General features: G+C 36.2%; 1 protein-coding gene across 1 annotated transcript in view; it reads left to right on the top strand.

Moving 5' to 3' along the window:
• Positions 1–9,490: 9,490 nt before the first annotated feature.
• STUB1 (STIP1 homology and U-box containing protein 1) overlaps positions 9,491–26,378 on the top strand; it is a 124,268-nt gene continuing 107,380 nt past the window's right edge. The window contains exon 1 of the mRNA XM_090411022.1: positions 9,491–9,854. Within this exon, the coding sequence (XP_090267148.1) occupies positions 9,753–9,854 (102 nt within the window). The 5' untranslated portion in view covers positions 9,491–9,752. The remainder of the gene's footprint in view (positions 9,855–26,378) is intronic.

Here is a 26,378-nt window from a genome sequence, read left to right as displayed (position 1 = left end):
AACAGATGGAGAGAATTGGGAGACACCTACAGTATAGCCAGAAGTGGCTATAAAAAGGGTTAAAAGAAAAAAGAAGGTTGCTTAGGTTATTATGGTCGATGTCGGGACAATGCGGCCGCCCACATGTATTTGCCATACGTAAACAAATAAAACTACTAAGAGAAAAGCCGAAATTTAAACTCCTTAGAAAAATAAAAACGATTATTTACTACTTGTAAACGAAAAATTTTACTAAAGGTTTATAAACTTTGGAATTGCCGCCAGTAATCGACTAGCGAGCAGTTATCCTCCTCCAGAGCAGTGCATCACTCCGACGTCAAAGTGCGTAACTTCCGGTGACGTTACATCCGCCCCTCACGCAGCGATGTTTTCGCTGCGGTTTCCCGTAGACTCTATGTTAACGAAAACAGCGTTGGAAGGGAAAATACCTTGCACATGAGGGATAGGAGTTATTTCTTCTGTACTTGAAGAGAAAGAGATTCTAAAACTGTTCAAAGCTTTTTTGAAGAAAGAATTCTTATAACCATTAGATAAAAAAAAGTGAAAATAATATGTTATCATTCTTTCTGTAATAGTTTAGGTCCAGAGAAGAACATAAAGAGTGGGCCCAGTGAACCAGTGTTTTAATAGTTTCAGCCTTTTGACTGGGACAGTGATGAGATTCAACATGGATATATTATTATTAAAAAAAAAAAAAAATCAGCTAACGCCTTTTTTATTCCCGTATATACGGGAGTAGGCGAGGCATTTAGCCCTATCTAACTTTTGGAGACTGAGTGGGCAGTTCAATCTCCACTGGTACCCAATCAGAGACAGATGGCCCAAGGCTATCACTAATTAAGCGGTACGCAGTGAAGAGAGACGGCTCAAATGTGCCGCCATCTCGTGGTCCCTAACTCTAACACAATATATTTAATGTCTGAAATAATGTGGGTTCTACGGTCGATTTTCTTGAGTTTACAGGACGAAAAACCCGAGTTTCCGGGAGGAAAAACCTGCTCGCCCGTGCCAGAGATCGACTAACTCGGGAACCGGTCAAAAAAAGGCTTAGAAAAATTTCCTCTAGTCGCCGACTAGACTCGAAACCAAGCCTTCCTTCGTGCGGTCAAGCGCGGTGGTGTGCAAACGCCACATCCACTGAGCTACACAGGCTCAGTATATTATTATTATTATTATTATTATTATTATTATTATTATTATTATTATTATTATTATTATTATTATTATTATTATTATTATTATTATTATTATTATTATTTGACATCTCCAAGGATATAATGACCTGTATGAGTCTTCTTCCCATATGTAGGTTACCATCTGGTTGATGAAAAATTAAAAGATCTAAAAAGTTTACTTCTTCTACGGTGAATTGGATCCTTGGATGAAGTGCATTTAAATTAGAGAGAAACTGTTTTAATTCATAACAAGAGCCATTCCAGATAGCAAAAATATCATCTACATATCTGAACCAGTGAGTAGGTCTAGATGAAATGTCGAAAATACGTTGTTCAAAGTACTTAATAAAGAAGTTGGCGATAGCACGAGAAATAGATGTGCCCATTGCTGTTACTTCGATTTATTGATATAATTTAAAAAAAAAAAAAAACAGAATGTATTACGAAATCAAATATTGTATTTGAATTTTTACGTGAGTTTATTCCGGTCTTATAATTTATTTAAATATGCCAGCTCACGGTATTTTCTCATTGAAACAAATATCGAGACTTTACGGAAAGTCTACTTACGAACAGCAGTGGCGCACCCAGGGGGGGACAAAGGGGCCCTGTCCCCCAAAGAAAAAGGAAACTAAACACTAGAAAAATTTCCAAAACTCTTTTCCTAATTAAAATTCTTTTTTTTTTTTTAAATTTATGTTGTGTCGTGTCTTCTATTTCCATACTACTTATGAATTAGCGGTCACATAAGGTGGGAATACCCTATAGCTCTCGGGAATCAAGGCCGCTGTGAACGTAAGGCGAACGACGTACTGCTCGGGCGGACCGAGTGCTACTTCGTTTGCCCGAGCCAGGCCAGAGGAGATCATGGGTATTATATATTGGCGATCACTGCATATACTCAGTCATAGTGGCACATCACGTATGCAGTGCGTAGTACAGTGTTTCCCAACGTTTTTTGGATCATGCCCCACCTCAACACCTCAAAGATTTTGATGCCTCCCTTCTGGAATAATAGTCAGCCAAGTTCTGAAAAAGTATAATATAAATATGTACTTTAAATAAAAAAGGAACATAGGTAAAACTGTTTTTAATTTGACTTTCTTCAATGAATATAAATTTTATATTACACTTTGTATATTATAAAACATAAATCGAACTGAACTCGGGAAAATAAAATCCAACTTAATGCGATCCTTGAGCTTGATGTCTGCTGCAAAGAGTTTTTATTTGATATACTAATTTAGTCATTTTCAAGCTAAAATCCCCATGGTTTGTGATATCCAGATGATTTCTTTTTTTCAGTAGCAAGTCTTTACAGTACTAAAAGCCACACTCAACTAAATATGACTATGGGAAGGGCAACAGCATTTTTTTTTTTTGCAAAACTAGTTGAATTTCGCTATTTCGTTTCTATCTCGTCAGAAAGCCATGCCATTGTTCCTTTTTCTAATAGACTCGTCATTTTGCTTTTCTGAGAGTTCTTGATACTGCATTTATGTTGACTGCTGTACTAGTGATGTCAGCTTTTTTTCTCGGAAAGTCAGGGTTGCAATTTCGACAATTTATCGCCGACAATGGTGAGATTTTTGAGTATATCAGTGATGAGGTGACGAATGCAACGTCATTTTCTAATTGCCACACTACGCCAGTGTTTCCTGGTGTACGCCCCACGTTGGGAAACACTGGCGTAGTGTGTATTCTCAAGTCGTCTACTCAATCCCCCCCCCCCCCCAAGATTAAATCTTGAGTGCTCGGTTCCCCCAAGATTAAATCCTGAGTGCGCCACTGACGAACACTGTGCTAGATACGGTAAAGTGTTGGTAAAGAAGGCTAATTGTATTAACAGAATAATAATAATAATAATAATAATAATAATAATAATAATAATAATAATAATAATAATAATAATAATAATTATAATAATAATAATAATAATAATAATTATTATTATTATTATTATTATTATTATTATTATTATTCTGTTAATACAATTAGCCTTCTTTACCAACACTTTACCGTATCTAGCACAGTGTTCGTCAGTGGCGCACTCAGGATTTAATCTTGGGGGAACCGAGCACTCAAGATTTAATCTTGGGGGGGGGGGGATTGAGTAGTTTTATTATTATTATTATTATTATTATTATTATTATTATTATTATTATTATTATTATTATTTTAACGGTGTATCCATGGAGTCAAAAGACTCATCGCGGGAGACCCGACATTGACACACTAACCATTATTTACACAATACCTGTCATACCTTTCCTTAAATTCATTCACAGTTGAAGCATTCACAACCAGTTCTAGCAAAGCATTCCACCCATTCACAACCCTCCAAGTAAAAAATCTAGTCCTAACACCCTTGTTAACCACACTCTTACACAGGGATGGCCCCTCGTTCTCTCACATCCTGCATTGGTCTTAAGAATATCATCAGTATCAATCCTGTAAAATCCCTTTAACAATTTAAATACCTCTATCATATCTCCTCTCCTACGTCTATCAGCTAGTTTTTGGAGCCCACAGATCATCAATCTATCCTCATAGGGAACATCTCACAGACCTGCAACAATCTTTGTAACCCGCCTCTGAATCCTCTCTACCACTTCCGCATCACCAAGAAATCCTGGCGACTAGATCTGTGCACAATAGTCCAAATGCGGCCTTATTAATGCCTTATAGAGTGGAACAATAACTTCCCTATCCCTGCTTGTTAGTGTGTTCCTCAACAACCATGCAATTTGATGTGATGTTTTGGCAATCTTAGCAATATGCCCTTTCAACTTAAGTTCTCTGTCCACAATAACTCCCAAGTCTCTTGTCTCATCAACTTCCTGCAGTTCAGTTCCGTTAATATAGTAAACAGCATGCGATGTCATCCTCCCGAAGTGCATCACCTTACACTTAGCCACGTTGAACTGACAGCCATTTACCTCAGTCCATAGCGTCAGCCTATTCAAGTCATCCTGTAAAATATCCACATCATTTGAATTGATTATCGCTCTTCCCAATTTTGCATCATCAGTAAACAAGTGGATATTTCCATTCAAGGTATTTCCAATATCATTGATGTACAAATTAAACAATAGAGGACCAAGAACTGAGCCCTGAGGTACACCACTAGTGACTTGCCTTTTCCTGGACTCAGATCCTCCGTAAACCACTCTTTGATATCTGTCCGCCAGCCATCCTTTAATCCAAATCACCATCTTCGGATCCAAACCCATTTGCTCTAATTTATGTAACAGAGTTCCATGTGGAATCCTGTCAAAAGCCTTTGCAAAGTCAAGCAGTATCACTGAGTAAGAATTTCCTTTATCCACTGTTACTTTATTATAGAACGTAAGCAAATTACTTAGGCAAGACCTACCCTTCACAAAACCATGTTGCCCCTTATAAAGTATCATATTGCTGTCCACCCAGTCTTGAATTCTAATTTTAACTAATTTCTCCAAAATCTTAACCCCCACTCCAGATATATTGATTGGTCTATAATTTGCAACATCAGCCTTAGAGCCTCCCTTGTGCAATGGAACTATTTTCCCCCTCTTTCCACTCTATTGGCACTTTACCAGAACTGAGGCTTAAATTAAACATCCTGGTTAGAGTAGTTGCTAATTCTCTTGCACATTCTCGTAACACATGGACCGATATGCCATCTAACCGAATGGCAGTGTTAGCATTAAGGTTCTTTAATATATTAAGCACCTCAATTTCATCTATCTCTATACTCTCATCAGTCAATGGCACATCTGACACTGCACTATCACTACGAAGATGGTACATTTTTGCGAAATGATCACTAAGCAACTCAACTATTTGATTAGATTCAGTAATTTCCTTACCATCAACACTTTTTAAAGTAATCTTTTCATGGATATTCTTCCTTTTACTAGCCACATAGTGAAAGAACTCTTTAGGGTTTCTTTTGGATTTATCAGCTAGCTTCCTCTCATAATTAGCTTTGGCTTTCCTTACCATACAGATTACTCTCTTTGCCTGTACCTTATATTGCTCATTGGAACGCTCATCACCTTTTAATATTCAAAAAGCGCTCTAAGATCGCTCAGGTTGTAAATTAAAAGAAGTTTGTTTTTAGGTCTCATAAAGTTCATAGGATTTATTTAAAGGCTAGTAGATCCCTTTTAAATTATCAGTTATACGAAGCTAAAAAATATCTAGCCCTCTTAAATAGAGAAATCGATTACATCAATTTATATAACTGATATGCCTTAGAATTGTTATTAATGGCTGAAACTTTTAATACTATTTTGGGCTTTAACACCTTTAACGCTATATCATCGACTTCATACCTAAAGATTTTTAATGATTCTCATGAGCCACTGGTAAGCCACTCTAGAACCAGTACTACAGTCTGTGGTACGGATAGACCAGTCATAAATGTTTCCCGCTGTTCACTTATAGAGAATGAACTTTTTCTTGTTTACAAAACGACATTACTTTGCCGTCGCTCCCAATAAGATATCCCTTATGGATTTTTTTTCACAGCATAGAGAGAGGTATTCGATCCTTATCTCAAAAAACAGCACGACTCGTTTAGAATGTCAAAAAATTATTTTTCGTTATTATTATTATTATCATTTGACCCCTCCAGGGAGTCCAAAGACTCATTGGGGGAGGGCACCAGCTCTACAACTCCGTCTCCAGCACTCAGTCATCAACTAACCGCAGCCTACGCTAACGCCATCTACCGCCGACCACCGCCACTGGTATTTCCACAAACAATCACAAACATCCATGCCCACGACGGGATTCGAATCTGCAGCCTTTTGGCTGGAGAGCGGATACGCTACCCACTCGGTCAACCAGGGTGGCAGGTCAAGCATCCGCGTCCTAATCTCTCTTTCTCTGAATTCAAAGCACTAAAATCATTGAAAAATAATAATAGTTTAATTATTACGAAAGCTGACAAGGGAAAGGCTGTTATTATTCAAGATAGAAAAGAATATGAGAGAAAAATGTCTCTATTATTCCGAGACTATTCAACTTACAGGTCCCTCACCTTGAATTCCTTTGATTCCAAAGTGGAACAAGTAATAGCAGAAGCAGAAAAACTTGAAAATGCAATCAATTCTTTGGAAACATTTCTATTGAATATCCAAGAGTCAGATATGTAGTAGAGTGTAAAAATTATAAACATTAAAAAGGAAGAAGATTAAAGCAACAGCAGAAAAGAGAGAATAGGGAGCAGATCGATCTGGGAAAATTATCTAGCCTATATTACTCAGACAGGACAAACAGACAAGTAAAAACAAAAATAAATAATAAACGCATAAACGTATTTGGGTTTGGTCCTAACATTTGGAGACTGAGGGACAGTTCTATCTGCAATAGAATTGGAGATTATTGGACCGAGTCTGTCACCAATTGTACGACAGACACAAATAAACTACATCCGATGAAGAGAAGCAGACAAGTACCGCAATCTCGTGGCCTCCAAGTCTAACACAGTTAATTTTTGTCCGACATAGTGTGCATTCTAAGCTTTATTTTCTTGAGATTATGGAATGAAAATCCTCACTTGCCTGCATTCGAAATAGACTAACTCGGTACCATCGAAGAAAGAGTTCGAAATTGTTCCTGTAACTGGCTACTCGATTCGAAGTGGGAACAATTGTCTTTGGGCGGCATAGTGCTGTGGATGCAAACTCCACTTCCAGAGGGCTGCATAGATCTGTTAAATAGATATCTGTTAAAAAATATAATGGCAATACAAGACTGCACATGGAGATAGCATGCTTAAAAGCTCCAGGAAATAATGAGGCAAATCATCCACTGCTGCTGTTCGAAAGCATAATAATGAAAAAAGGGTAAATGCCTACGTTACGAAGAGGGAAATACCGCAAGAAGATGCGGGCTTACTGTGGATGTCCCTCAAACGCTTCACAGCTCTATGCACAGAAAAAGAGCGATAACATACGAATGCAATAAATTCACATAATTTAACCCAAGCTAACCCAGATAAAGCAGAAGAAATGGTCATACCAATACCAACCTCAGAATGTAGGAACACAATAAAATACCTACCACAGGAAAATCTCCGAAATAGGTGATATAACCAGTGAATTTTATTAAAGGAATTTTCAAAAATTTAAAAACGTTTTCATGTCTCCTAACTTTTGGAGACTGAGTGGGCAATTCAATCTCCACTAGTACGCAACAGAGATAGGCTGGCCAAGGTTATCACTAATTAAGTGGCAAGTAGTGAAGACGGCTCAACAAATGCCGCCTCTCGTGGTCAGTAACCTTAACCCAATATATTTACTGTAATTTCTGAAATAGTGTGAGGTCTATGGTCGATTTTCTTGAATTTACGTGACGAAAAATCCGAGTTTCCGGGAGAAAAACCCGCTTGCCCGTGCCAGAGATCGACTAACTCGGGAACCGGTTGAAAAAAGGCTTAGAAAAATTTCTTCTAGTCGCCGACTAGATTTGAAACAAGTTTTCCTTTGTGGGGTCAGGTGCAATGGTGTGCAAACGCCATAGTCACTGAGATATACAGGCTCTTTTTTTCAATTATATTATTTACATGATTATATTAAAATTAAGGATAATAAATATCATTGTTATTTTATAACCAAATGGGAAAGCCATATTTATCTTTAGAAACATTAAGTATTTAAATAGACAGGGAGATATTAAAGATCCCCTCTCATTCCAAAGCGGAATATACACTGATAGTGTGAGGAACAAAACAACATGACGCCCACCTTAATAAGATGTAGGATCTCCTTTCACTGCAATACTGAAGCAAATCTATGGGAGATACCTTTCATAAACCATAGGAAAGCGATCAATGGAAACTTTGAACCATTCTTCCTATAGGCATATAATGATGCTCTGGACTATTTTGGGGTGGACGTCCTTTTGTCTCACCCCACACTCCAGTTCATGCCACAGATGTTCAATAGGGTTGAGATCAGGGCTCTGTGGAGGTCAGTCTAGTCTGGTGACGTTCATGTCCACAAACCAGGCAGTTATACCAGTAGCCTTATGATATGGTGCATTGTTTTGCTGAAATATACAATTGTCAGTTCCGTAGAAACGCAGTTCCGATGTTGTGAGCTTTGGTTCTGAATATTTTTGTGCAGATTCGTGTTCCGATCGATGCCCGTAATTCCCCATTCAACGTGTCGGCCGACGACTGGCGGTTTTTACATATTATCCTTCATATCATCCTATGGTCACCCCCAGTAAGTGTGGCAGGTCGTCCACTGAGGATAGCACTTGCAGTTGATTCTGTAAGCTTCCTTTTCAGTATAGTAACAGTGATTGTTGAATTTAGATGGCTCAATTTGACAAGAATTTGCCAAACAAATAGGCCTGTAACATGGCGTCCTATCGCAATGCCTCTTTCAATCTCCGTCATTTCTTCTCACAAAGATTTCACCCAGATACTGTTGAGCTGACTTGGGAGCATTATATTTCTCCAATTTATACTGGCTACCAACACGTGACTCCTTACATCGATACGACGCACCTTGCCTATAGGGGTATCCGTGTTTTTTTTTTTTTTAATCAGTGTAAGTAGAGACTTTGAAACTTTCGAAAATTTGAACAGCGAGCTTATACGAATACACCCCTCCCCCTCGGTCGGAATTGCACAGTAGTCCACATGGCTGTCTTTTATTAGTGATTTTGCTAAAGGTTTCACTGATCTCGCTGTTCTGGTTGGTTCTCATCAGGGACCAGGCAGAAACCTTAAGAAGGCAAAAAAAAAATGTTCAATTCCAAAGCAACCTATGTCAGAGAGTTCTATTTTTCATAAGTAAACTCTCGGTTGATCTATAATAGTGATTATCAATGGAAGAGCCACACGTCTTCAGGCCAGTGAAACCTTTATCAAAAGCATTAATAAAAGACGACTACATAAATGCGCCTGGACTAAGTCAATGTTTTTAATGGTGCAAGCTTAAATAGCTTCGATGCCGATTGTATTTTCATACGCTCTCTAGTCAAATTTTCGAAACTTGCAAAGTTACTACATATATTCGGCTTTGAAATAAGGTTGAATCTTTAATATCTCCTATTTCTATTTATTTTATATCGCCGAAATGAAGCATGGCTCTTCCTTTGAGAATTAAATTTTTATTTTTAAGTTTCTTTCAAAATAAACAAAATTATTTAAAATATGTAAACCAAATGGTCAACACTCGATATCCTAAACAATTAATAAAATATAAACCAAATGGGAAGAGAAAGCCGGACTCCGTAATCATTTCTTACTTCATACCGACAGTCTTCCTTTTGTAACACTCTTCGATTAAAAATGAGACTGGAGTAGATCATAAGTTCTATATCCATATTTAGTGTTATGATTATGATGATTGGTTTCTATATCCTGTTCATAGGTGTCTCTTCCATTACATTTTTGGCAACGATGTGAAATCTTCGGTAATCGCTTGTTAATTTGTGATGTAACGTGTAGTGATGTAAACATAGTGCACAGAAGGTGATATATCGAACACACACGCATTATAGTGTTACAAATTTTGATCCTTTTGTTATTGACGGAAAAAAGCGAATGATAGCAAAGGGAAAGCTGTCGGAATGAAGCAAGAAATGAATGCGGAAGAGATGAAGGATCAAGGAAATAGGCTTTTTAGTGCTCGAAAATATGAAGATGCGGTGTCGTGTTACAGTAAAGCTATCGTAGGTTTATAAAAATATTTTACATTAAAAATATATTGCACTTTCTTCATCGAATAAAACTGCGTGGTCATGTACAGCTGTGACAAACTTTCAAATTCAAAAATGTGATTAATTGCTTTCGAGTTTTTTTTTTCTTTTCCATTAAGAATTTAAAATCATCGTTCAACAGCAATTTGTAGTGTGTGTGCATGCATTCGTCTGTTATATTTAAAAGTTAAAACTGTTTCGTTTATGTTATTAGTCCGTTAAGTTTTATCTCAGAATAACCATGTTTCCGAAGTCATTATTTTGAAGTTGTGCATATGCCATGAACCAATCTATTCATTGCATGTAAATCTCTTAGCTGATATGCATGCATATCAGCTAAGAGATTTTTTTGCTTAGCTGATATGCATGCATATCAGCTAAGCAAAAAAAAAAAGCACATGCTTTTTTGCATGTTACATGTGTAACGAATTTCACACGAACATTTTTCATTTTGTCATGCACTCTGCGTTGTGAATGGCAACATCTGAATAACCAAAAAAGAGTAAAGTATTATTTTTCATTCTTTGCAGAGCGATTGAATCAATGGGATGTGTGTGTGTGTGTATATATATATATAAGCTGACATCAGAGTCACGTAATTGTTTTTTTTTTTTTTTAACTATTTCCGTTAATAAGATTTTAGAGAATCTGAGTGTTGGAAGGTACACATATCAAAACCAGGTTTTTTGGCCATTTGCAGTGCACACACTATGAATGCAATGGTTATAATGAAGTAGAACCGAATAATTGCAACACATGCAACCAGAATGGCCGACGAAATTAAGTATTGTGTGGTAACGAAATGTATTATGGATTAAACTGAGAAAAAATAGAAGTTTTGGATTAAACTGAGAAAAAAATAGAAGTTTTGGATCAATAAGTAAAGAGAGAGAATTTATGCTAAGAAGTTTAGCTAGAATTAGTGTGTGTGCGTGTATATCCTAATCGCAGGAAACACACCTGAGGAAAAATATGTACAAAAAACAGCTGTATATCACATCACTCCCAAGAAAAACAAAAATCAAAATCAAAACCATCATTATGAATAATAACACATACAAAATGTGCTAAAGACATATTTCCAGAAACACTACTATCGAAAAGCACTAGAATAATAATAAAAATATTTTTCTTTGGATTCCCTGGAGGTGTCAAATAATTTTCCAAACAAACATCTAAGTAAACCTAATATAAAGCAACCAATGGCTTTACTTAAAGTGATCAACTGTGTGCAGGGGCACACCGACCATATGTGCAATGTGTGCAACACACACAGGCACCAGGATAGTAAAGGTGCCAAAGAGGAGGAAATACTTTAAAAAAAAAGTTTTTTAAAGTGATTTTTTTATTGGAGGCAGGGGTAGGGGCACCAACTAAAGTTCTGCACACAGGTGCCAGACACTACTGGGGTGCTACTGGGTATAGGGGCCGCCAACTAAAGTTTTGCACACAGGCGCCAGACACTACTGGTGCACCCCTGACTGTGTGATGACACATAAGATGTAGTTTCGGTGATCTCAGTTATGGGAGAGCTGTAGTTGTTGTAAAGTAACAACCTAAGATAAACCTTTAAAACCTGATACCTAGTGGAGATATGTTGACATCTTTATAATTTGGAAATATGATGTATCCAGTTTAAATGACTTTCTTCTTTCTCTGAATTTGTACCATCCAAAAATTCAGTTCATATTAGAGAATGTAGATGAACTACATTTCTTATATTCTGATCTCAAGAAAATCAGAAGGTGGCATTTTGTTGGACATTTTCTGCAACCTCACCCATATTGGATACTATCTTCATGCTTCATCTCTTTGTTATCCCTTCTTAAAAATTTGGCATAATTCACACCCTGAAAAATTAGTAGCCTCTGTATTTTAAAAGATGAAGATATGCTAAACAAGGAACTTCATTCTCTTCACCAGTTTGTTCTGAGAGGATACTATTTTCTGATACTACTCCATGCCAAAATCCTAATATTCAGTACAGAACTGTTTTCATTTCATACATTTGAAATCTTTCTATCAAGATTGCCAACTTACTCGACAGTCATAACATTAGGATTGCTTACTTATCCAAACTGCCCATAGCCTCCTTAGATCTCCAAAAGACAGCAGTCTCTTCTACAAACATACACTAGTTTAAGTTTATAGAATTACATGTTCTTGTAGTGTGTCTTACATAGGTTTGATGCAGAGTTTTAAAATAAGAAAAAAGGAACATCTCAGTAATGTTGAATGTAAAGGAGAAGAAAAATCTAGGTCTGCACATCATTCTTCTATTACCACTTAAACCATCAGGACATAACTGCCATGCTCTATCTGGTGGACAGTTTCCTTTAAAAAAAAAAAAAAGGTTGAATCTACTGTAGTCATCCTCTAATATTGCTTCCTCAACAGAAACCAGGATCCCATTCTAAATGACAGCTAGAAATCATCAGTAAAATCTATCAACATATTGAAATTCAGCTTCTTCAATCAACTCTAAACTATCCAGAGAGATAGAGTTAACCTGTGTCATGTATGAGTTACTAATATTGATTGTTTGTTTTAGTGGTTTATGTGGGTTGTTTTAGTTTTGTTCATCCTTCTCAGTCTGTTGCCTAGAAGAAATGCCCCTTAGTGTATAGCCAGCAGAGATTGTTCGATTAGTAGACCATCTGCTACTAATGGCTAACACAAAAACATATTGAAATTCAGCTTCTCCAACAGTCAACTTTAAACTATTCAGAGAGAAAAAGTGAGATAGATAGAGTTAACCTGTGCCATGTATGAGTTACTAATATTGATTGTTTGTTTTAGTGGTTTATGTGAGTTGTTTTAGTTTTGTTCATCATTTCTCAGTCTGTTGTCTAGAAGAAATGTCCCATAATGTATAGCCAGCAAAGGTTGGTCAGTTGGTAGAGCCTCTGTTACTAATGGCTAACACAAAAAGTTAAGCAAGTTTGAGTGCAGCTAGTAGTTAGAAGGGATCAATCATTCGACGCTGTTGGCACAATCTCCCTCGATGAGTCTTTGGACTCCCTGGAGGTGTCACATAATAATAAGTATTATTGTATTCGTGCCCTCACATACCTACTAACCACACTTTTACTCATCTTCCAGGTATGACTTCTTGTTCTGTCCCCCCCCCAGCCAAGTGCTGAAACATTTCCCCTGTATTAGTCTTAAATAAATTCTTTAGGTAACTTAAATGTTTCTATCATATCCTCCCTTTTTGCCTATCAACCAACTTTTGCAATCCACAAACTCTCTTGTATATCTTGCAACTTGTATATAGAAGCTGATAACTTCACATCACTTGCCTTAGTATCCCATAATGCAAAACACATATCCTTACAGAGATGTATAATGCTATGCATTATGAGAAGGGTCACTCCCCAGACTGGTTCCAACCTTTATTGAGGTCTCATCAGTGGGAGCCAGACCCAAAAGTAATACCAAGGTTGAAATAATGCAGAAGTCATATTTCCATATACGAGTAGCCAAAAGGTGTCACACCTTATTACTGAAATACTCTGGATTAGAGATAGATGGTGAAAGGATTAAACCAAGTATATAATTTCTTGGCATCTTTAATTTATAGTATAACCAAGTAGAAAAACTTCCAACATCTATCTCTAATCCAGTGTATTTTAGTAATAAGATGTGACATCTTTTGGCTACTTGTATATGGAAATATGACTTGACTTCTGCATTACTTCAACCTTGGTATCACTTCTGGGCTGGCTCCCACTGATAAGACCTCAATAAAGGTTGAAACAGTCTGGATAGTGATTATACATCTCTGTAAGGATATGTTTTGCATAATGGCATACTAAAGCAAGTGATGGGAAGTCATCAGCTTTTATATATGAGTGGCCCTGTCTTGAAATTACTCCAGGTGCAAACTTTGTTTGCTTACACTTGGATAAAGGATTAAACCAAGAATATAATTTCTTGGCATCTTTAATTTATAGTATAACCAAGTGGAAAAACTTCCAACATCTACACAAACTTCCATCACCCAAGCCAGCATCGCTATTCCCTTGCATCCTAACAGTTTTGATTTGTCTTCCCCTTGTACTCTTTCTCGTTCAGCATCTCATGCTTGTGTCTTTCAGTGTTCAGATGAAATATAATGAGGCAACATGTCCACTGTTTTCTACCCCTACATTTTTTGCTTCACACTTTCTAACATTGCCCTATTGCTCTCCAATTCACACTGCCTCTCGAATCATCTTATCCACATCTTATCTAACCATCATTGACATCTTATCCACATTTTGACCTCTCTTCATTGCTATAGTCACACATGCTGTTTGGACATTCCTCTACCCCCCCCCCCCCAACAATAATTTCTCTAACATTTTTGTGGGATTACATTTTGCACACCTCCAAATCATTGAATTGCTGTACATTACATTTATCACCACTTCATTCAATCCTCTTACCCTCCTGCATACTTTCTTCTCCCCCCCCTTCCTCTCTCTCTCTCTCTCTCTCTCATTTTATCACATTCCTTATCTCCACTCTCTCCTTAGGTGTCTCATTCCCTTGACTTTTCACTTTTCGATCTCAGCCCTTTCTGTCTATTCTCCCACCTTAATTCAGATCTCATTGCTCATGCTTTCTCACCGTATTTCTCTCTCAAAGTATGCTGTTCTCACCCAGTTTTCATTAAATTGACATATCTCTTTCACATACCTCAAACACCTTTTCTTGTATTTTTTTTGCTGTTGCTGTACTCACTAATAAAAATATTGCCACTGTCGCTAAAATGCAAGAAAGATTTTTTTTACTCATTTTGTTAACATAGTGTAAACTGTTTTGAAGACAACACTTTGGCAGACTTATCAGGTTTCAAGTATTATTCATTTCAGTTAAATTATAGTAATGCTGCAAACAATGCAGGTGACTATCTGATTTGTATGCTTTAAAATAAAAAGTGAGATTTATATTTCATACAGTGTTCTATTGCTACTTATTGAATTTCATAATGAACATGTAGTAATAGAAATTTGTACAAATACAGGACATTTTTTGTTTATTTATTTATTTTCAACATTATTTATTTTTTTTATTTACATGACACCTCCAGGGAGTCCAAAGACTCATTGCGGGAGGGAACCTACTCTACAGCTCTGTCTCCACCCCTCAATCCACCAACTACAAGAACCGCGATTACACCAATGCCATCTACTGCCCACCACCACCCTCCCCTAGTATTTTCACAGACAATCACAAACGTCTATGCTCATGGTGGGATTCAAACCTGCAGTCTTTTGAGCAGATATGCTAACCACTCAGCCAACCAGGCTGGTATGGTGGAACATTTGGATATATTTTTTGTAAACAGCAGCTTTAACCATTAAACACCATGTAATTACAGATAGTCTTCAAGAGAAAATACTATATTAGCAGAAGTGAAGTTAAAGTATAAGCATAAAAGAAAAGTTTCAAATAAATGAAAGTGATTCTGGAAAGCTCCTTGAGAAAAGTTGAAGCAAACAGAAAATTGGATAATCTTTTGAGTTCTACAATCATAAATGCACCTTCCTAGACTAAATTACTGCAGTGGCTTACAGAATATATATGTATAATATATGAAAATATAATTTACAGGAAAGCATTGAATTGTAAAGTATCTTTCTGTTTGTTTTGTATCTTTAGAATGATTTCAGTTACTTCGGAAATGAAGTGGTGATGTGACATTAGAGAGAGATTCTAAAATTAAAATAAAAAAATTAAAGTTATGTGTTGATGAAATTTTTGCAAATTATACAATTTTTATCATCATCAAAATTCTAACATGTATCCTCAGGAGGTGTACAGGATATTATGATAGTACTACATGAAAAATTACGTCATTACTGACTTTAGATAAATAATTTTCCTCCAAATTAACCTGTTATCTGTCAACACTGCAGTATTATCAAATCTTATATTTCTGTCTTCTAAGGAATATTTTGCTGTATCAATCCACTTAAATCTTGGTCTTCCTCTAGGTCTTTTTCCTGCTAACCTTGGCAAAGAATGTTTGTTTTGCTAATCATTCCTCTCCTATTCTGTTTAAGTGACCATACCACCTGAGATTTAGCTCTGCTAACACATTCCTGAATGGTAACAATATGAAGTTCTTTCCTAATGTCCACATTTTTAATACGATACTGCCATTGATGGACATCTTTTCATTTCCTTGCTCTTTCTCAGAACTCGCATATCTGTTGTCTCCAGTCTTTGATTAAGTGTTTTATTTCTAACTCAGCTGCTCTCTGATCCATACATTTTGATTTAAACTGTCTTGTATACTCATACAACTGGTTTAGTGTTTTGACTAATTTCTCTCTTATTTCATATAAATTTATTCACTTCCTACCATACCAGCTTTACTAATTCTATTGTCTATTTCCATATTTAATTGGCCATCTTCACAAAAAATTGTACCTGAATAGCTGAAATGTTTCACTTGTTCTATAGGTTTTCTATTCAGGATACAGTTGATGCTTTCAATGTTTCTGTCTATTTTCATTTTTAAAAAATTTTATTATTATTATTATTATTATTACCACCCCAAGACCCCATGGAGTCAAAGACTCATCCGGGAGGTCCTTTTATCACACACACAGCTCATCATACTGTGTTTTAAACACATTCAAGCTCTTTGCAGACACCACATTCTCAGGCAAAGCATTCCCATCATTCACAACTCTGCACGAAAAAAAAACTGCCTCTCACTTCCCTACTCACACCCTCTTTATACAGTTTCCAGGGATGACCTCTAGTTCCCCCCTGATCTCCCACTATTCTCTGTAAAACTTCTCCAGCATTGATCCTATAACAACCCCTTACCAACTTGTAGGTTTCTATCATATCTCCCCTCTTCCTCCTGTCCACCAGACTCTGCAAATTACATCTTCTCAATCTTTCCTCATACTTGACATTCCAGAGGTCAGAAACTACTTAGTCAGTCTCCTTTGGACCCTTTCCAACATCTCTTCATCCTTCTGAAAACCTGGTGACCAAACCTGGGCACAATTTTTGCTGATTTTCATATGAAATTTATTACAACTGTTAAGCAATTCAGTCAGAAAATCTTGAAAACTTATCCTTGATTCATTTAGGAGTATAACATCATCTGCATAAATAGCTGAGATTAATATTTTCAATATATTAATATCAATATCCAATATATTAATTAATATCTGGTATAATACCACTTTCCTTCATACTGTGATCCATATGGAGGATGAATAACAATGGAGGTAATGTGCACTCTTTTCTCACACCTTATTTAACATTAAACTGGCTTCTTCAATTCTAACTGCTGACTTACACCTAAAATATAAACTAAGTATTGCTTGATATAATGTCCCATTTACACATATAACTGTAGCATTTTGAACAGCTTTCCTCTTGCTACCTTATCATATGCCTTTTCCAGATCTGCAAAACTTAAATATAGATCCTTGTTATATTTCTCATGATTCCTCAACTGTTTGTCCTAAAGTAAAAATCTGGGCCTGACAACCTCAATTTGAATCCTGAATCCAGCTTATTTCCTCACTAAGCTTCCCTTCCACAATTTTCTTAGCTGTTTCTCAAGTATACTTGTAAAAATTTTACCAGGAACACTTATTATGAAAAGACCTGTAATTCTCACATTCAGTTTTATTTCCCTTTTAATGCAAGCAGATTGTATTCCAAATCAGAGGCTGGCAAAAGCCAAAGTCATGTGGAGGTGGCCAGATTGGTATGTGTGAATTGTTCTGTGGTCCACTGACTGTGGAACCAATTCCAGCACTCACAAAACAGCATCCAGGAAGTACAGTAAAGGATGGCGACTGTCATCAGCCACAATGAGCGACTGATATCTCTAATTATCATCTTGCGAAACAAGAGTTGACCCAAATCAGCTACAACCTATCTCATGTTGGCTACAGTGACACTGGTATCTGCTTCCACTGTGTATAGAATAGGATTCCCATTTTCCTGGGCCAGTTTGGTTTTTTTATAAAAATGTTCCCAAGTTAATTCCAAAAGTCCCGCTTTTTTAAGTATCCTTCAGGAAAAAATGGACAAACAGATTTTATCTCATTTTTAGCACCACTTTCTATTACAATGTTGATAATAATAAATTTTATTTATTTATTATTTATAATAATAATTATTAGTATTAGAAATAATATAGTTAACTAATAGTAACTGATGGCGATGTTCTTTTTCCCCATGCTTCTGTTATAATAGTATCTTACTTGATCAATACTTTGTGTGTTATAATTTTTATCGTTTTCTACCCCTATAATGCCGAAACGTAAGTGCAAATGATAATATTAGAAGACAATTTCCTTTCATTAAAGATGTAGATGAAAATGTGGAATGTACTTTATGTAACTGTAAATTTTGCATTTCACATAGTGGTCAGTCAAACGTAGTCAACCACGTGAAAACGAAAAAACATAAAGCTGCTGTTCGAAGTAAGGCTTCCAACTGCAGCATAAGTAATTTTTTAATTGTGAAAACGAAGAGTGAAGGGGGAAAAAGAGTTATCACTGGCAGCGCAGGAAGCAACCTTTGCGTATCACACAGCGGTGCATAACCACAGCTTTAACTCCATGGACTGCACAACAACCATCGTGAAAAAAATTTTCAACGACAAATTAAGGTGTTCACAAACAAAGTGCAAGGCAATACTAAATGTTATTGTGCCATTAGCGACAAAGCAGATTGAGGAAGAGCTAAAAGAAGTTCGTTTTATATCGGCACTAATCGATTCATCAAACGACTTTGACATGAAATTAGTGCCCTCTGGTCATTAGATACTATCATCCAGAAAAACGTGTGAAGGTAAATATGTTGGAGTTCGTTAATTTAGATGGTGAAACTTTAGAACTTTTATTTTCTTGTGTGTTGGAAGTGTTACAGAAGTTAGATCTCCTAAAAAAGGTTATTGCTGTATTAGCAGATAATACAAACTTTAGTGGAAAGAAGAGAAAGGGAAAGGATAATCTGTACTTCAAAATGCAAGAAAATACTGTGAACAATTTAATTGGATTTGGTTGCCCTGCACATGTGATACATAATGCTGTGCAGACTGCTTCAGATTCTTACCTATTGATCTTTAGTTAACAATTAACAAGATTTACCAACATTTCCACATATATTGTGTACGAGTTGAGGAACTTAAATCATTTTGTTAATTCAGAAACAGAGTATAAAACTGTTTTGGCCCTCATTGAATTTCATTATGAACATGCAGTGATAGAAATTTGTACAAATACAGGACATTTTTTGTACAAATGTCCACTCCGTTTGAACTTTGCCAGGGCTGATCTTAGATTAAACAACTTCATCAGAGGCACTGCCAGTTTACTTGCACATTCTTGTAGCACATGAGCTGACATACCGTCTATGTCCACTGCTGTATTCACATTGATATTTTTCAATATACTGAGTACCTCCAGTTCATTCACCTCAATGCTCACATCAGTTGAGCAAAGTTGCCAGCTGGATGATACTCTTGCAAAATGATCACTTAGTAACTGAACTATTTCTTTTGTTTCTGTCACTTTCCTACTATCAGCACTGAGTAAAGTTATCTTTCCATAATCATTCTTTCTCTTATTTGCTATATGGCATAAAAACTCTTTTGGATTTACTTTGGCCTACTTAGCTAATTTACAGGGTCCCCTCTCTAGGGGTTAGGTTACACCCAGGTTACAGGGTCCCCTGAGAGTGGACCCTGTAACCCCTAGAGAGCGTGTCCCCTGGGTGGCAGATAGGGGAGCCCACCATGTGTGTGTGTACATGCGCATGCATGTGTGTATATATATATATGGTGGGGTGGTCCGAATATGCTGAATAAGGACTCGTAGACCAACAGGGCCATAAGGGGCAATCATCTTGATTGTAAGGGAAGCGGCACTCCCATGGACCCCTAGCTGGATGTATCCTCTCCTTCTTCTACTTTGAGGAAGATCCACTTACTTTAATCTTTCCTATAAGGCCAACTCTTCTTATTTTACGACCGTTATGCTATTAGAGTACTTGAGGGCCATAGGGTCTTTTCATTTCTGGCCATACAACTATGTCCTCTCTATAAACCTTACTATATTTCTTCTATAATCTACTCTTTCCCCTTCAATATACCCTATTCCTCCTATGGGTTTAAATTCAGAAGAAGGCGAGTTCAGAAGCCTTAAGGCAGCAGCCCCACCACTGAACTATTCCATTGTCAGGCTAGTCTCCTGACATGGAGAACATAATCCTACTTGTAAGCTGACAGAAAAAGATAATCAGATTGAATCTATGGGAAACGACCCTGGAATGGAAAAGGTAAAACAAAAATGGAAACGATAAAATATAATACACATAGCAAACTGGAATGTAAGAGGAATAGCATATAAAGAAATAGAATTAGACCAGTTATTAAATGAAAGAAATTTTAAAATAGCAGTAATCACTGAAACATAAAAGAAATTAAAAGGAACTATGAGAACTGAAAATTTTAATGTGATATACAGTGGAGTCGACAGAGACCAAAGAGCACAAGCAGGAGTTATGATTTGGATTCATAACTCCCTTTCAAAACAGTTAAAACATTATAAATTATGGAATGAAAGAATAATAGAAGCTAGAATAAAAATAGATAGAGGCTATTTAACAATAATTGGTTTATATGCCCCAGAAGAAGGAAGAGAACAGGATAATATTGATTTTTATAATCAGCTACAAAACATATATAATAAAATAAATAAAAATGATTACATAATTTTAGCAGGACTTAAATGCAAGAATTGGAAACACGAAAATTAATAATAATATAGGAATACATGGAGAACACACTCTAAACAGAAATGGTAAAAAATTGATTGACTTTGTAGTTTATAATAACCTAAAAATAATGAATTCCTTCTATAAACATAAAGACATACATAAATATACTTGGGCAGCAAGAGGATGGAAATCAATATTAGATTACTTCATATTAAATGAAAAGACATCAAAATTTTCACTAGATGTTAAAGTTCACAGAGGATATGAAATAAGCAGTGACCACTTCCTTGTTAAAATAAAATTAAGATTACCACCTAAATGGCTACAAGTAACAAGAATAGAAAGAAAAATTGAAACATTTGTTTATAAAACTAGACTATTGAATGACACAAATGTATGGCTATATGAACAAAGAATTAACCAATATCTAGATAAAATAAAACAAAATGAAGAAATAGAAATAGAATGGCTTAATATAAAAACGATACTAAATGCAGCAGCAAATGAAAGTTTAGGAAAGACCAAAAAATTCAATAAAAGAAAAAAACTGAAGATCTGGGATGATACAATCAAAGAAATAATCAAAAAGAAAAAAGAAGCCTATCACAAATGGTTAAGCAGTAAAAGATTAGAAGATGAAATAGAATATAAAAGAATAAGAGCCATAGCTAAAAGAGAAGTCAGAAAAAGACATAGAGAATCATGGAATAAATTTTTTTCTAATTTAGAACATGATTTATATAAAATAAGACCCAATGTATATAAGATTTTGAAACACTTAAATGCAGATTTTAAGAAAACATAAAATTAAACAAACACTGAATTGAAATTAGAAGAATTTCTAAATTACTACACAGAACTGTGGACAGACAAATATTTTAAAAAAGACAACTGGCAAACAGTTAACGAAAATGAAAAGAAAATAACTGAAGAAGAATTAGAACTCAGCCTGAAAGTAACAAGAAACGGAAAATCACCTGGAGAAGATAAGCTAGGTTCAGAACTATATAAATACGCAGGAACAAGATTCAAAAAAAGACTTATTATTTTTAAATAAAATCTACTCGACTGGTATCCCACCAATAGAATGGAAAAAAGTAATTGTGATTCCTATCTTTAAGAAAGGTAATAGAGATGACCCTAAAAACTATAGAGGTATCAGTATACTAAATTCCTGTTACAAAATATATAGCAGAATCTTAAATAACAAACTAATGAAATATTCCAAAAACTTTATTCTAGAAGTACAGAATGGATTTAGAAAAGGACGATCATGTATAGCCTTTTGCCTAAAATTAATAATAGAGAAAAGAAGAGAATATAATTTAGAAACACATATTGCATTTATTGACTTTGAAAAAGCATTTGACAAAGTTAAAAGAAACATATTATTTAACATTAAAAGAAAGGCAAATACCAAATAATATCCTAAAAGCTATCACAAGTATATATGAAAATAATCAAATACAAATAAGATTAAATCACGAGCTATCATATACAAGAGAGATAAACCAAGGGGTCCGACAGGGATGTCCCCTCTCAGCAACTCTTTTTAATATCTACTTAAACGAAATAATAATAAAATGTAGTAAAAATTTATATCAAGGAATTAAACTTTCACCTACAGTTAACTTAAACACTCTCCTCTTTGCCAATGACCAAATAATAATTACAAATTCTGAAGATAACTTACAGAAAGCTATTTTAAATCTAAATGAGATATCCAAAGATTATGGTATGATAATATCAACAGAAAAATCAAAATCTATGGCCTTTAAAGGACAAGATCCAGCAACAACTAAAATAGTAATAGATAACAAGATCTTAGAACAGGTGAATTCATTTAACTACCTAGGATGTATTATCACATATGAAAATGAAAAAGATATAAATGTAAAAATTGCAAAATATTTAAAAATAACAGGTGTAATTAACTCTATATTTGAACCAAACCTAATTCAAAAACAAACCAGGCTAAAAGTATACAGTACATTAGCCCTACCGGTCTTAATGTATGGAAGCGAAATCTGGACAATAAAACAAAAAGACAAACAAAGATTAACAACAGAAATGAAGTTTATGAGAAAAACTGCAAAGTATACTCTATTTGATCACAAAAGAAACGAAGATATTATGAAAGAATTAAACCAAGAACCAGTAATAGAAAAAATTAAAAAATATAAATATAAATGGATGGAACACGTTCAAAGAATGAAAACAGAAAGATTACCAAAACAAGCCTTAAAGTACAAGCCATTAGGAAAAAGAAAACCAGGACGTCCTCTTAAACGATTCAACGATGACTTCTAAGGCCGGAACAGGCCATGCTAGGCCTAAATCCTTGATATGTATGATGATGATGATGACTTAGCTAATTTTCTCTCAAAATCTGATTTAGCCTTCCTTACCATATTTGTTACCCTTCTTGCTTGTGCTTTATATTGTTCATGAGCATGCTGATCACCTTGTTGTTTATGTTTTCTTTTTCCATAATGAAGCAGAAAGGGAAATGGCCCCAGTCCAGCATGGAGAGATCACATCGAGTGAGTGGTATCAGTGGAACTAGCTGTAGATCCAGAAATGAGTTGTTGTGTTTGTATACGAATGCTAGAAGTATAAGAAACAAGGCGGATGAAATGGTTGCACTAATTGCGTCTGTGCACCCAGAGATTGTCGGGATAAGTGAGACATGGTTAGATGAGGATGACATCCTGACAGGAATAGAGATGGAAAGGTATGATGTGTTTCGTGAGGATAGAAGGGGTAAAAAGGGAGGGGGAGTGCTATTGATGATAGAGAAAGAGTTATGTCCATACAAGGTAGAGATGCAAGGGGGAAATGGGGCCAGTGGTTTTGAGGCAGTATGGTGTGAGATATAGGTGAATAGAATCAAATACTTGGTGGGATGTTGTTATAGACCTGGTAATGTGGATGGTGGTGATAGTGAAATGTATGGTCAAATAAGCCAAGCAAATAAGAAAAGGGTGATCATTATGGGTGATTTTAATTATGGCAATATAGACTGGAATGAAGAGATAGCAACTGGAAGTAAAGAAAATGAGTTTCTTGAGTTTTTGAGGGATAACTACCTCAGACAGTATGTAACAGAGGGCACAAGAGGATTAAGGGTCTTGGATTTGGTCATCTCATCGGAGGATGTAATTATCAATGAGGTATCAAATCATCCACCAATTGGTGAAAGTGACCATGAGGTGATTACTTGGGTGGTTGCCAGCAGTGCAAGGACCCCTGTGAAAAAAGGGTATATGTGGAACTACAAGGGGGGTGATTATGAAGAGCTCAGGAGACAGATTGCAGGTGTAGCATGGAATGAGGAGTTAGCTGGAAAAGAGATCAATGCAACTTGGGGGATTTTCAAAAAATATTTAGTGGATGCAATGTCTAAATGTATACCACGGGTGAGAAGGTTAAATAAGTTAGGTGTGAGATGGATGAATAAAGAGATTAAGCATGCAATACAGAGAAAAAGGGCATTGTGGAGGCAGCATAAGAGAAGTGGAAGTAACCAATTTCATGAGTTCTACAAAGACCAGGCAAGGAGAGTGACTTGGTTGGTGAGAGTAGCTAAAGAGAGGTATGAACAGCAGTTAGCTAATGAAGCTAAAAAGAATCCTAGGTAGTTCTTTCGATATGTAGCCAGCAAAAGAAAGAATGATTATGGAAGGATGACATTGATTGGAGGAAATGGTATAAAGACAGCTGTTGCAGAATGTGTGGTGGAGATACTTAATGAGCAGTTCATAAAGATCTTTCAATCTTGTGAATGTGACTTCATGGAGAGATTAAGAGCAGTTGATGATGGGGAGGGGAGACTGACTGTAAGTGAGCAAGTGGTGTTTGGGGAGTTGAGTAAATTAGATGTAAATAAGGCTGTGGGACTTGATAATATATCACCGCGTATTCTGAAGGAATGTGCCAGAGAGTTGACACCTGCCTTGACATATTTTTTTAATACGAGTCTTGCACTTGGTCAAGTCCCTAAAGAGTGGAAGGAGGGCAAGATTGTGCCACTTCATAAAGGAGGTGATCGAACTCAAGCATCAAACTATAGGCCTATCTGTGTGTCAGGTGTTGTGGTTAAGTTGTTGGAGAAGCTTGTGAGAACTAGGATCCAGAGTTGGGTTGACAACAATGGTATAATCTTTGATGGACAGCATGGATTTGCTAAAGGGAGGTCGTGTTTTAGTAATCTACTTACTTATTACAATAAAGTGACTGCTTCCTTGGACAGAGGAGAAGGATACACAGTAATATACTTGGATTTCGCAAAAGCTTTTGATAAAGTACCTCATGATAAGTTGACAGTCAAACTAGGGCAGATGGGGTTGGATATTAGATTAGTGCATTGGATTGGAGACTGGCTATCTGATAGGTATCAACAAGTTGTGTATGGGGGTGCAATATCCAGGAAAAGGAAAGTCACTAGTGGAGTGCCTCAGGGATCTGTTTTAGGGCCATTACTATTTAACTTGTATATTAATGATATTGGCGAAGATTTGGATGGAGATATTCAGTTGTTTGCAGATGATGCAAAGTTGGGACGAACCATAAAGAGTAGTGAAGATGTTGTGGCCTTGCAAGAAGACTTGAATAAATTGAGTGATTGGGCAAGCAAATGGGGATGTGAGTTCAATGTTGCAAAATGTAAGGTTTTAAAATTTGGAAAACAAAGATGGGATGCAGAATGCTTGGTGAGAATATATTGTTGGAAGTAGAGGAAATAAGAGATCTGGGAGTGATAGTGGATAAGGATCTAAAATTTAGGGGTCACATCGCCAAAATTGTAAAGACAACACAAAGACTTCTGGGAATGATGAGGAGGACACTGACGTGTAGAAGTAGGGAGATTCTTGTTCCATTGTATAAGGCTTTGATTAGGCCACACATGGACTATTGTGCCCAGATTTGGTCACCTGGTTTTCAGAAGGATGAAGAGATGTTGGAAAGGGTCCAAAGGCGACTGACTAAGGTAGTTTCTGACCTCTGGAATGTCAAGTATGAGGAAAGATTGAAAAGATGTAATTTGCAGAGACTAGTGGAGAGAAGGAAGAGGGGAGATATGATAGAGACCTACAAGTTGGTAAGGGGTTGCTATAGGATCAATGGTGGAGAAGTTCTGCAGCGAATAGTGGGAGATCAGGGGAGAACCAGAGGTCATCCCTGGAAACTGTATAAAGAGGGTGTGAGTAGGGGAGTGAGAGGCAGGTTTTTTTCGTGCAGAGTTGTGAATGATTGGAATGCCTTGCCTGAGAGTGTGGTGTCTGCAAGGAGTTTGAATGTGTTTAAGACCCGGTATGATGAGATGTGTGTGAGATAAAAGGACCTCCTAGATGAGTCTTTGACTCCATGAGGTCTTGTTTAATAATAATAATAATAATAATAATAATAATAATAATGCTTTCTTTTTGCAGCTCCTGCTTTATATTGTAGTCATCCACTTAATCCCTACTCAGTTTATCCTCCTGCCCATGGTTTTGCAGTCTGATACTGCCTCGCTCAAACAATCCTTGACCGCTTCCCATGCACTAATGACATTCATTCATTCCATATAGAGTCTTATGCCATTGCACTGCTCCAAGTTGTTTTCTAAGCTGTCATAATCACCAGCTTTGTAGTTCTATATAAACTGTTTCTTGACTGAAATTTCCACATCTTGAGCAACTTCTCAGGACAAGGACTGTAGTCATTTTCCTCAATCAGAGATGAAGTTGCTACTGTAGTTAT

This window comes from Typopeltis vanoorti, chromosome 21 (genome assembly GCF_054136105.1).
Source record: "Typopeltis vanoorti isolate ZY-2024b chromosome 21, IOZ_Tvanoo_1.0, whole genome shotgun sequence".
NCBI lineage: Eukaryota > Metazoa > Arthropoda > Arachnida > Uropygi > Thelyphonidae > Typopeltis > Typopeltis vanoorti.
Note: the sequence above shows the minus strand (reverse complement) of the source record. Positions and strands in the feature narration are given on the sequence as shown.